This window comes from Aphelocoma coerulescens, chromosome 19 (assembly GCF_041296385.1).
Source record: "Aphelocoma coerulescens isolate FSJ_1873_10779 chromosome 19, UR_Acoe_1.0, whole genome shotgun sequence".
Classification (NCBI taxonomy): domain Eukaryota; kingdom Metazoa; phylum Chordata; class Aves; order Passeriformes; family Corvidae; genus Aphelocoma; species Aphelocoma coerulescens.
Genome location: NC_091032.1, coordinates 8,494,712 through 8,507,632, shown reverse-complemented (window position 1 = coordinate 8,507,632; position 12,921 = coordinate 8,494,712). Strand labels below are relative to the sequence as shown.

At 47.4% G+C, this 12,921-nt stretch overlaps 2 protein-coding genes across 5 annotated transcripts in view; one reads left to right on the top strand and one right to left on the bottom strand.

The window, feature by feature from the left end:
* VMP1 (vacuole membrane protein 1) overlaps window positions 1-10,398 on the bottom strand; it is a 59,626-nt gene extending 49,228 nt beyond the window's left edge. For 2 of the 4 annotated variants that reach the window (XR_011155948.1, XM_069033654.1), the window contains exons 1-4: window positions 10,317-10,397; window positions 6,723-6,853; window positions 2,480-2,581; window positions 79-214 (exon numbers count right to left, since the gene is read on the bottom strand). Coding sequence is in view for 3 of the 4 variants with exons in the window: in XM_069033654.1 (XP_068889755.1) it covers window positions 79-214; window positions 2,480-2,555 (212 nt within the window). In the remaining variant the exon portion in view is untranslated. Of the gene's footprint in view, window positions 1-19; window positions 215-2,479; window positions 2,582-6,722; window positions 6,854-10,316 lie in introns of those variants that run through there. The other 2 variants (XM_069033655.1, XM_069033656.1) reach the window with 2 other exon arrangements.
* On the top strand, window positions 10,380-12,009 carry PTRH2 (peptidyl-tRNA hydrolase 2). The gene is made up of 3 exons (XM_069033657.1): window positions 10,380-10,459; window positions 10,710-10,828; window positions 11,345-12,009. The coding sequence occupies exon 3, from the start codon at window positions 11,366-11,368 to the stop codon at window positions 11,882-11,884; it is 519 nt and encodes a 172-aa protein (XP_068889758.1). The 5' UTR covers window positions 10,380-10,459; window positions 10,710-10,828; window positions 11,345-11,365; the 3' UTR covers window positions 11,885-12,009.
* The last annotated feature ends 912 nt before the right edge of the window (window positions 12,010-12,921 follow it).

Below are 12,921 nucleotides of genomic sequence, written 5' to 3'. Positions count from 1 at the left end.
AGATGTCAGAATGACCTACTGAATCAGAGCATGGGTTTCCCCAGAACGCTTAGTAGAAGTTAAAGAAATGATCTTTACTTTATGGTCCATTCCTTCAAGTTTATTAGAGTTTCCAGGCAAAAATACTGCAAGGTAACAAGCGGTTTTTTCCACAGTACAATATTCAACCTCTCCTCTCGTTCCCTTCGCTTCCGCTCACTCAACATAGAGGAATCTGCAAATGAAAAGCAAAAGAAATATGTAACAGCACAGGCTGGCAAGTCAGGTTCTATCCCACTGAAATACACTGATTTCTTTTTTATTTGTTAGGAAGTTAACGTGAGCTCTCAGTCATCTTTTCTCCTGATCCCAAAGCATCTGCTCCCAGCGCCTCAGGATTCAGGTGATATCCAGGAAATGCAGTGGTTTGCTCCCCCCTGTAGCTGGCAGGCATTCAGGAAACCAGGGTGCCACAGGCCTGGCACCTCCAGCAGCCTTTCTGCAGGGCACTGCCCGGGGAGCTACAAGCAGCCACCACCCCAGGTCAAACGTGACTTTAGCAGCCACTGCAGGGACATTTCACTCCAAACTTCGGAGTGGTTCTTTGGCAGGAGAGCTATTCCCAGCCTCCTGCGCTGCAGGCAGATGGAATTACACGTGCTCTTTATCCCCCTCAGCCACCGTGTAACTGGATAAGAGCACCTGCCCTCCCAGCCAGGAGCCTGTTCAGCTTCCCCCAAACTCCTCCTGTGGAAAGGAGCTGCTTTTGGAGCACAGCCCTGCCTGGGACTGAGCTCACACCCAGCCCAGGCCCTGCTCGCTGCCAGGCAAGGACACAAAAAGGTTTTTCTTATCAAGGTGTTATTTTGTGCTCACAATCAGATGAGCAAACCCTCAAACTCGAGCTGGTTTTTTTGGGGGAGAATGGTTTGTTCAAAGGTTGTCAAGCTAAGGAGCAGTAACAATTTTTAAACTTTTACAGAAAAGGAATTCTGGAATAAGATTTAAAAAATAATACCAGTAAACAATGACAAAATACACTTGTATCCAAACAGACACCAAACTTGTTTAAACATCACTTACTACACAGTCACAACACATGTATGCTATTTTGCATTGTAATAATATTCATAAATTTTAGATTTTTAAAAAGTTGTTGCATTTAAAATATTAATCTCATCTGATCTCCAGCATATTGCAACCCAAGATGTATTATTTCAGTCTTACTCCAGTAATTGAAACATTCTGCCTTATCAGATGCTGATATTTACACAGGAATTGCAGATCTCATTAGTCACACAGCCCACTTAATTCTGTATTCCTTAGCTGTAAAATCAGTTGCTTTAGATGAACTAACAGAAATCCTGCAATGGCAAATACTGGAGAACATCCACATTCCCTCAGAGTTACAGAATGATTTAAGGCTTTAAGTAAAAGGCTTTAATTTGTTCCATATATACAAACATGCAGTTAATCTTTCTCGCTTAATATGTGTAATAAAAATGTTTCAACCTTGTTTTTATGACCTTGTTTTTAGTAAAAGGTCGTAAAAGACAATGGTGTAAGACTGCACACAACTTGAGAAATCACTTGATTACAAAACTTAATTAAATATGGAACTGGCACATTCAAAGCTGACAGGAAACAAACAAAGAGGATTATAATTTCCATACTTTACTACACAGCACAGATAATTCAGTGACACAAAAATCTTCATTAAGTGTTTTCAGGTTATTTTGCATGAGTTCTAAGCATTAACCTCAGACTACTTCAGACATACCAGTAGGAAAAACAGAGGAGAGGCAGGAGGTGAAGTAGTTAAAACTGTTTTGTTGGTAATTTATCACTGAAACCAATAAATTATAGTGACATTGAATTTCAACAGAACAGCTAGAAATTGGGAGACTAATAACTGGATCTGTCCCAGTGTAAAACAGATTTTTATTACCAAGAACTAACTTTTCAGTGCCAAAGGGTGGGGTTGTACAGCCTGACTTCCACAGCCACACATTTGCCAACAGAGTTTAATTTTTTTAGGTTTTCTTTTTTTTTTTTTTGTTGTAGCCCCTGTTGGTACCCAGGTCAGCTTTGTGAGGCTTAAATGTATGTGAACCACAGATCAAGAGGAGGAGAAAAGAGTGTAAGAGAAACGTGAATGGAAATACACAGCATAAATCTATTCCATGGCTTTGAAATCCTAAATCCTCCAGGCTTCAGGTTTAGAGCTGACTGAGGTTTCTGAGATTGATTCAGGCATTGAGGCCCCTTGAATTATGTGGGAGTAAAGTCACAGAATCCCAGAATGGTTTGGGTTGGAAGGGGCCTTAAAGCCCATCTCATTCCACCCCCTGGCACTGGCACAGGTGCCACTCACTAGATCAGGTGGCCCCATCCAGCCTGGCCTCAACAGAAAAGCAACATCAATTCCTTTTCAATCTTGTGCTGGTCATTTTCCACCCCAAACAGGCCAGCTGAGAACACAAAGTGATTTTCCACCTACCTGTGAAGTTTCCATTGTGCTGCTCTTTGCTCATTCTTATGCGTCTCTGGTCACAGTCTGTGCCATTCTCTGCCATTTCATAGATCAGTCACGTGTGGGGATCTAAGAGCAGAAGAAACCCAAAAAGCACAAGGTGTGTTCCTGGTTAGGAGGACTCCACGGTCAAAGGATACAGGCAAACACCCAGCAGCTCTCCAAATCCAACTCACAGTCAGTCATCCTGCATTACACCATCAACCAGGAGAAAGTGATTCAATTCCCACAGTGACAAAGATTAAAACATTCCCACCTACATAATTCTAAATTTTTCACTCAAATGGCAAAACTCCCTCACTTCTAACAGCTGAACAAAAGCTCTTTTAAACAACCCCTTCCATGACCCAACCCACTGTTTGGGCTCCAGGAGGAGCAGAGCTTCATACAAACCTCACTTCCATCCTGAGATTGGTGCTTCAGGTTCACTCCTCATCCTGGCACTAAAGCTTTGCAGGTTGTTACTATGTCAAAAACCTCCCTGGCTGAAAGATTAGCCCTCAGTGTGGTAACCAAGATACAGAGCTGCATCTCCTGTTTTGCACAGTCTGGTATCTGTGAAGCACAAAAAGCAAACTCTTCAGAGGACAAGAGCTCTCTGATGGAAGCTTTGCTCACACTGTCCATACTCTGCTGGTTTAGCCTCTCTCTAGAGATATCAGCCCTAAAAAAAAAAACCAAAAACCAAAAGAACAGAAGTGGTTTTCCTTATCCAGGAGAGTAAATAATGCACGAACTGGGGGCCAGCATAAACCAGAATGTTGCAAGAGCTGCCTTTTTTTTTTTTTCCTTAAAAAAAAACCAACCTGAACAGCTGACAATTCTTATGCAATCAAACACAAAGAGAGTAACCAGTCAGACTCCTTGTTTTAAAAACCCTCTCCTCAATCTTAGAACAGTTTCTGGAGTTTTGTTTTGGAAAAGAGAGTCCCACAAAGCTAAAACATCTTATTTGCACTGTATTTCTCCCTGTAAGCAAACCTGATTTACAGTTTCTGATACATTGCTTTTGTTGGAAAGAAAAGTGGTGCAGTATTAAAATGACAAGTTATATAAAACTGTCCAGTGGAGGAAATTAAAGTTCTACAGAAAAAATACTTCCCCATTGATTTATGTTAGGCTTAAGAGCCAAGCAGCAACTCAGGTTTGGTAAACAGGAGTGAGATCACCCCCTGGATTCAGACTGCAGCAATTTTGTCAAATTGTTAAATAAAATGTTCCAAGATTTCAGGTACTGTATTTGACATTTCCAGGGTCTCACAAGTCAGTTTTAAAAAGGTGCTTTCTAAACAGGTACAAGCCTTGTGCATTACTTGCATTACAGATGAAATTGCTAGCTAGAATCTGATTATTAAAGGTTTTAGTTAAAATCCAGTAGTGAGAAGCACTGAGGTCTAAGGAAGGAGTCCTTTCTCCAGCACCTCCCTCTGACACAAAATGTGCAGAAATAGAAATCTGTCTGATTAAGCAAGGCAGCAGAAACTCATCTCAAGCGTGTTACAGTTTTTATTCACTGCAACGTGAACCCCAGAATACCCAAACCACCTAAAAAATTTGCAAAAGCTGAAAAATGCCAAGGGCTCCAGAGTCAGCCAAGGACAAGAGCCCTGAGCTGCTGCAGTGGGAGCTCTACAGCATCACTCTGCAGTCACCTGCAACCCAGGGATTGCTCAAACCCCAGGGAAATGTGAACCTCTCTCTCTCCCCAGGTGAGTTTAGAGCAGCCTGACACTCTGGGAGCCACTGGAGCTACCCCAGTCCTCAGGTGAAGATAACTGGCCAGTTGCTATGGCAGTATCAGGATCAAATGTTCAGCCACCCCTTAAATCCATCAGGACAGCGAGTCCAGGTGGATGGTGGAGGGTTTTGTTTCTACTGACTGCACTTACTTGTGCTTATTTTTATATACGTTTAAATAAGTATCTATGAACATCTACAGTGTAAGTTTATATACACAGATACACATGTATGCCACATGAATTTACACACACACAGCTCAAATTGCAGAGGGCAATATTTAAATAACACACCCACACATGGCAAGCCTGATGTTCACAGAAAGCTGCTTAGGAAGCAAAAGCCATCCAGAGCTGTTGAGCACCCACAGCCACACTAAAAAAAGTGGTCTGGTTTAGGGAACTTCAGTCACATTTTGTTGACTTAAATATAGCAAAGATTAGAAAAAACGCCACAAATTTCAGTGGAAGCCACACGTTCCTCATTTTGAAGTCCATCTTTTTTCAATGTGGGCAAATCTAGCCTTCAAAATTAAAGTCTTAACTGGTTTGGTCTCTGCTCTCAGCTTAATTACACTCCAAGGAAGTTCATTTATTGGAATGCCAACTGCTCTCCATGTTTGATGCTAAAGCCCAGGCTGTGCACAACACTGAATTCCAGTGCAATCCATAAAATTCCTGCATCTCTGGGGGGGTCTCAGGTGTGTTGTTCCCTAGGCATGACAGCTTTTTTTTCAGGAGCTCAACTGCCAGAGCCACTTTTACCCTGCCTGCTTGGAAAGGCACTAATCCAGGATTAGCTTTGCATAACACCACCTCAAGTACACAAGTCAACGTTTGCAGTAAGGCAGATGAATAATCCTCATCCATACTTCTGTAGGACAAATACTTGTCAAGAAGGTCTTAAAGTTCAACCATTCTGAAGGAAAGCTCTAAAAATTCCTATTTAAAACCAGAGCTGGCTTGGAGAGTGGATACCTATCACATGGCAGGGCTGAACGGGCTGCAAACCCTTCCTGGCTCCAGAAAAGAACCTCCCTGGTTTGCCCAAGTCTAATTATACTTAAAGCATCTTAGCAAAGGGACTGGAGGATGCACATCCCCTCAGCTCAGCACCCTTGATCTGCTGTGCTGCTTGATGCCCATTAGAATCACTAGTCCTGCACTAATGCCTTCTCACAGGGATTAATTGGAGTGGGAGTCTGACCCCAAATGGAGTTATCCTTCATTAACTCCCTCCATATCCTCAAGTCTACACCGAATCCATGAGAGCTCACCACAGGAAATTAAATTCCATCTGCTAAACAGAACTTCACTTCTGACAGATGCTGGGAAAGACACAGAGCCCATCTCTAAAAATAAATTTGCCTACTACATGCAGTAGTTATCAGCAAACATAAAAATAAACTATTTAAAAGAGCGAGGAAAACAACTATGGACAGTTTTTGTATCAGGGTGGCTTAGATCATTTGTTAGAGCTGTGCTCACACAGGAACTGCTTTGTGGGGCTGAACAAAAAGCCCACAGTACACCATTGTGCTTTAGTGCAACCCAAACCATGAAGTATAAAAAGACAATTATTGCTAGTCAAAAATGCAAATTGGTCAACAAAAAGGGTTTATGGTAACTGTGACTGGCACTTCACAGCATAAGTGAGACAAAGCAAAACAAGCTATCAGAGCATGAGGACACAACAAAATTGGGCACTGCAGTATCTGCTTTCTGTAATCAGAGAAAAGGACTAAAGTCTCTTCTCTGAAGCTCTGGGGAGGCTGTGGAAGCACCCAAGTGTTGGGTGCACTTCTGCAAAAGGAAACGGTTTTGGACAAGGCAGTTGGGTGTTTGCACACTCACTTGGAGGAGCAGAATGTGGACTCATGTTCTGTACTAAGGATTTTTGGAGGACTCCTTTCCAGTGTGCTGGAAGAACAAGGAAGCTGTTTTCATGATCTCACTGCTTTCCCAGACATTGTTTGAGTCACTAATTCTTACCACTTCTTACTGAAAGAGCCCTGACTCTCATCTCTATCAGTTCCTGGTCACACAGCTCCCAGAACCAGGGCTAGAGCATGGAGCATTTTGTTGTTCCCCCCCAGCCACCTCAGCAACACATCATTTCCAGTTATTCCTTGCATTTTAAGCCAAATGTTCCAATCCTGCTGCTCTTTCTCCTCAACTTTTCTGATAACTATTCCTTCTTCTTTCTCTACACTCCTGTCCTTCCCGTACAATAAGGAGAACAAAGGATTAAAATCCAGCCTTTCCAGGTGGATAAGGAATTGCACTAACCTAGACAGTGCTGCACATCTGTGAGGGGCTTTTTTTTCAGTCATGAAATGCTCTACAGAGAGAATAAGTTAACAATTTCCTGGCAAAAAAACAGCTTGGAGAGCACTTGAAAGCCAAAGACTGCCTGGCACAGGAACACACTCAGGTGAAGGATGGGATCAGTTTGGAAGTGAAACATTACATACCCCTTTCAGCTCCTCACAGTTATTCCCTCTCCACCACTTCTCCAGGATCTGAAGGCAGTGGAAGAGCCAACCACGTCCTCAGCTCTGCAGCACTCGAGCCCAAAGCGACTCCTCTTGCAAACCTGCTGCCCCTACAGAGCAAGAGAACACCGTTCATGTGACACTGAAGTGACACAGCCCCTCACTTGGAGGTTAATGACTTTCCTGAAGATGACAGAAAATAGAAAAAGTAACTGCTCGATTTTTTCCAGTCCTTCAGCACTCCTGGGAAGCATTCAATTAAAATAAATTAGGCCACATCTGAAAGATGTTCCAAATCTCCACAGATTTAGCTGTAATGGGTTATTTTGATATGAGTGCATTTATTCCCATACTAAAAATGTTTTCCCAACTAAAATAGTTTAATTCCTCAAAGGAGAAGTAATTCAGTTAAAGACCACAGGATTCCATTTTGTGGGTTATGCCTCTGTACACCAGACCTATTTTCCAATTCCTACCCGAATAAATCATCTTAGAATTTAGAGTTAAAATTCCCATTTTTTTTCCAAAAAGACTTCGGGATGCCTTTTAGGAAAGACCGTTGTAACATGAGCTTCAGGAATGCCATGCAATTTCTTTTGAGTTGACAGAAAGTTCTGTCCCTACCATTAAAACCACATATATTAAACTGTTCTTTTTGGTGTGTTTTTTTTCTGGTGAAACATGCATTTTGATTACATCCAGAAGTAGAATCAAGTGCTAAAATAATTCAGTAGAGACGCTGTGCAATAAATAGATGAAAAGGTGAGACCCAGGGATAAGAGGATATGCAGAGGAGGCACAGCACAGATGAAAAGGGATGAACATGAGGACCTGACAAAGCCCAGAGTGGCTGAAAGCAGCTCCTTAGGTAACAAGTTCTGCTTTTCACAGGAACAATCTCTAAGTGGAGCCAATTCAGATCTCACACTTGGCCATCCAGTGAGGACACACTGCCCAGACAAGGCTCACACAGGCCAATTCTGAGCCCTGGGAGAAAGAGAAATATTCTTTTCATAAGCTTGAACAACTGCCTGCCTCACTAATAGCATCTTCTGTGTCCCTCTGGGCCAAGCAGCACCAAAACCAGCAAGGTTTGGTGGTTTTGGTGCTGCCCCATGCCTGTGTTGGAAGCTGGTACAGGGGTACAAAAAGCTCAGTGTTGCAACAGCTTCGAGGTTGTGCCCTTCGTTCTCAGGGAATAGCAAAGTCCACCCAGCTCACACTTGTCCACAAGGAAGAGAAGTTAAAGTTCCAGCTGGCAGATAACAGTATGTCTCCCATCCCCACGCATCAGGAATTATAGGGGTTTTTCTGTTTTAAAGCCACAGCTTTTTAAGAAATAAGGAATCTCCAAGCATGCACTAATGACACAGATCACCTTAAGGAGAGCTGTTCCTGAGATGCAGTCAGAGGCAGTTATGACATTCAGAAGAAATTCCAAGACAACAACTTAGGAAAAAAGCTTTAAGGTGGAAAGAGTGTAGTTGTTCCAGCCTACTCACCTTCCTCATTGTTACCACCCACTTGAAAGCTACTAAGTCTCCTACTACCCTTCCCCACAGCAATTACAAACACCCTTAATTTCAGCTGCTCAGCAAGACGTGAAACAAAGCTCAAACTAATAAAGAGAGCTCACCTCCCATTGCACAACTGGAAACTGGCTTTTGAAACCCTCATCTGAAAACAGGGGATGAAGCCACCGTTACAACTGTCACTTATCCAGTAAAGAATAAAGGAAAGTTTATTCCATGCTGCAGAAATAATGAATTGGAAGAAAGAGTACTGACATAACAAAGACTGTTTCATTACAAAATTAATGCACTAAGAAGAGCTGATATACGTTATTATGAGGTGTTATGAAGCATGAGAGCCCCCCATCAAACTGAGCAGAAACAATCTCCAAAAGAGCAGAATTCCTAACATCAAAACAACACCAGAATCCACTGCCCAAACACAACACATGTGCTCCAAGGCATGAAAGAGTAACATCACACTTTCTCCACCTAAACCCACATTGTCACCATTAACTAAACCAGGATACACACTTGTTGGTAAGCACACAGCAGAGAAAACAAGGGCAGGAGAAAACCCTGCAGAAATGTCATAGGTGCAGTTGAAAGGGGATAACCTGGGTTCGTAATACCTTATAGATAAACAGCTGCTATCAAACACACTTACCACCCCTTCCCTCAGGTCACCTACATGACCTGCCAAGCATCTGAGAGGCAAAACTGGAATAAAACAAGAACCTTGCTGCTTTATTATCTCCTGTAAACACCAGATAACATTGGCTAGAGAAATAAAAACCAGACGAGGTGCTTAACCCTAGTCAGCAAAAATGTTCCCATGGATTTGGGCCTCACACCCACAAGCCCCAGGCAGTCCATGGGGATGCAGGGAGGACCCAGCCGGGAAAACACAGCCCATTTCTATTGGAAAAGCAGACAAAGGCCATCGGTATCTCATTCTCCGCAGGGAAAAGGACGGATTTCTCCCTGTGTCATCAGGCACCGTCCCTTGGGCCGGAGCAGGGCGAGTCTATCTCACCCTTCCCGGGGCTTTGGAAGAGCAGAGCCGCTCTCCAGCAGGGTGAGATGGCAGCGGCACATTTCTCGCCCTGAAGGCCGGCGAGGACCAGCCTCTCCTCCCGACCTGCTCCTCCACAGCGTTCCCGGCCGCTCCCCGGCTGGCCACACGGGTCCCTCGGTTCGCACAGCACCGCCCGGCCCGGGGGTCCCGCCGGGGCTCCGGAGCCGCCCGGCCCGGGGGTCCCCCCTCGCCGCCGTCACCTCAGAGCCGGAGGGGCCGTGAGGGGAGCGGGGCGGCGCCGCGAGCAGCGCTGAGGGCGGCGATGGGCAGCGCTGAGGGCGGCGATGGGCAGCGCTGAGGGGGGCGATGGGCAGCGCTGAGGGGCGCGATGGGCAGCGCTGAGGGCGGCGATGGGCAGCGCTGAGGGGGGCGATGGGCAGCGCTGAGGGGGGCGATGGGCAGCGCTGAGGGGCGCGATGGGCAGCGCTGAGGGCGGCGATGGGCAGCGCTGAGGGCGGCGATGGGCAGCGCTGAGGGGCGCGATGGGCAGCGCTGAGGGGGGCGATGGGCAGCGCTGAGGGGCGCGATGGGCAGCGCTGAGGGCGGCGATGGCAGCGCTGAGGGGGGCGATGGGCAGCGCTGAGGGCGGCGATGGGCAGCGCTGAGGGGGGCGATGGGCAGCGCTGAGGGGCGCGATGGGCAGCGCTGAGGGCGGCGATGGGCAGCGCTGAGGGCAGCGATGGGCAGCGCTGAGGGCGGCGATGGGCAGCGCTGAGGGGCGCGATGGGCAGCGCTGAGGGCGGCAATGGCAGCGCTGAGGGCGGCGATGGGCAGCGCTGAGGGGCGCGATGGGCAGCGCTGAGGGCGGCGATGGGCAGCGCTGAGGGCGGCGATGGGCAGCGCTGAGGGCGGCGATGGGCAGCGCTGAGGGGCGCGATGGGCAGCGCTGAGGGCAGCGATGAGCAACGCTGAGGGGTCCCGCTGAGGGGCCGGTGACGAGACCCTCGCCCGCCGGGAGAGCCCCGGGCCCAACCCCGCACTCACCGTGCTCCACGCCGGCGGTTCCACTGGGCCCGGCACAACGCGGAACAGGGCCCGGCACAGCACGCCCCGTCCCGCCCCTCGGGCTCGTCACTTCCCGAGCGCCGCGGCTCCGTCACCTCCGGGCGGGCGCGGGGGAGCGGCAGGTAAGCGGTGAGGGGGGGATGCTCCTTCATGGCCCCCTCTTGGCCCCCCTGAGGGCCGCGGGGTCCCGCACGGTTCAGTTCCCGCTCGGTCTTTGCCCTCCATGTCCTCTCGGGCTCCAGCGCGGCCGGGCCTGGCGGGGCTGAGCTGCCGCAGCCCGCGGTGGAGCTGGAGGCGGCCCCGCTCCTCAGTTGAATTTGGGGTATTGGCTTAAAACCTCCACCACTGCACCATTTCTCTCCCCATTTTTAGGTGTAATTTTGACATGAGGAAAGGCTGAGCGAATTGGGAGTGTTCAACCTGGAGAAGAGAAGCTCCGGGGTGACCTAACTGTGGCCTTCTAATACGCGAAGGGAACTTACAGAGGAAAGGTGGGGCACGACTATTTACAAAGGCCTGGGGTGACAAGACAAGGGGGAATGGATTCAAATTGACAGAGAGGAGGTTTAGATTGGATATTAGGAATTGCTCCCTGTGAGGATGGTGAGGCCTTGTCACAGGTTGCCCAGAGAAGCTGTGGCTGCCCCTGGATCCCTGGCAGTGTCCCAGGCCAGGCTGGATGGGGTTTGGAGCAACCTAGTCTAGTGGAAGGCGTCCCTGCCCATGGCAGAGAGTGGAACAGATGAAATTTAAGGTCTTTTCCAACCCAAACCATTCTGTGGTTTTATAATAATTTGCCATTTTATCTTAGCTCTGCTTGCTGAGTCGAAGCCCATCACCGGTGAGGTGTTTGCAGTCAGAAAGCTGTGTCTGGGGAACTGTTCCTTTGTGTTTCTAACAAATGTTCTTTGTCCTCAAATAACCAAGTACAAACCAGGCAAGAGCACACAAAATGCTCTCAGAAGCTGCAAAACACTCAAGTAAATTCTGTCTTTGCCCCCGTTCAGAGCCACTCTCCAAAATCCACCATGATTTCTCTCTTTGAGCCCGAGTTGCTGAATGTCATCATTGGAGTTGTGTGCGGTGTGTGCCTGGGCTGGGGCATCCGGGGGAGACTCCACAGGAAGCCTGGAGCTGGAATGCCAGAGACTCCCAACAGCCTGGGGGGTGAGGCCGACATCATGGGAGAGTCTGGGGAGCTCAAGCTGGTGCTGATCGTCCGCAACGACCTGAAAATGGGCAAGGGCAAAGTAGCAGCACAGTGCTCCCACGCTGCTGTCTCTGCCTACAAGCAGGTCCGCAACAGGAATCCCGAGCTCCTGAAGCAGTGGGAATACTGTGGACAACCTAAAGTGGTCCTCAAAGCTCCCGATGAGGAGACTCTGGTGCAGCTCCTGGCTGAGGCGAAGCGCCTGGGGCTGACTGTGAGCTTGATACAGGATGCTGGGCGTACTCAGATAGCTCCAGGCTCCAGGACAGTCCTGGGGATCGGACCAGGACCAGCTGATGTCATAGATAAAGTTTCTGGTCACCTTAAACTCTTCTAAACCAGTACCAAAAAGACCTGGATGTGTTCATGTATGTCAGTACTGACGGGATAAAAATCCAAGTTGGGTTTTTTTTTTCCAATGTTAATAAAATAAGCAAGTTTTGTAAGATTTAAATTTGTAAATCATGAGTTTCTCTAGCTTGTGTTCCAAAGGGGGAAAGAAAATTCCAGGCTCAGGGCAGGTGAAGAAAGCAGAGCTGGCACAAGAAGGAACCCAGTAAATTTACAACTTGGGCAATTGGTTGAGGATTTTGCATGTTGGTTGATAGAGTTTAAGAGTTTCCTCTTTCTGCCTATTCTTTGAAGTGAATGCATTCTCTAATTGACAAAGGCTCAGCCAGTGAAGCAGTTAAGAACTGGAGCTAGGAGTAACTGTAACCAGCTTCCTGCCCAAACAACTGCTGCAACAACTTGTAACTGGTCCCAGGCTGACCAGTTCAACTGGATTTGCAGCCCAGACCAGTAAACAGTTGTGGGGAGCAGCTGTAAGCTGAGCTTCCCTCTGGAGGGGTCTGTGTAGCTCCTACACGTGCAAAAATGTGCAGCTGAGCCAAGGTGTGGGGAGTTACCCTCATATAAACAACTGGGCACGCAGGGACAGACTTAAATCCTGGTTTTCTTGGCAACAAAAGGCCATCCTGGGTTTAAGGAAGCACCTTGTTACAGAGTTCAGAGCACCCTGGGGTTCCAGTAAATTCTTTCCAGACTCAGTGCAGACTTGTGCTCTACCACCACGAACCACAGAGAGCCTGGGGCAGGTGAGCCCCTGCCAGCGCCCCTATTCCATGGAAGTGCTGCAGTGCTCAGCCCCAGGATCACAGGACACAACTGTGGAGCTCACAGGAGGAAAAGGGAAGGGGATTTGGCCTTAGAGCTGCATTCTGATGCCCAGTGTGGCTCCCAGAGCTTCTACAGGTGTTGGAAATCTGGCCAGTGCTGTCAGACTGGTTACACTCAAATATGACAGTATTCATAGAGAACCATTTAAGTCAATTTTATTTGAAGCTAAATATGTTTAAGGCAATTTACATACCT

Excerpts from the sequence above, each read along its gene's own strand:
- PTRH2 (XM_069033657.1), top strand. The coding sequence starts at position 11,366 with ATGATTTCTCTCTTTGAGCCCGAGTTGCTGAATGTCATCATTGGAGTT.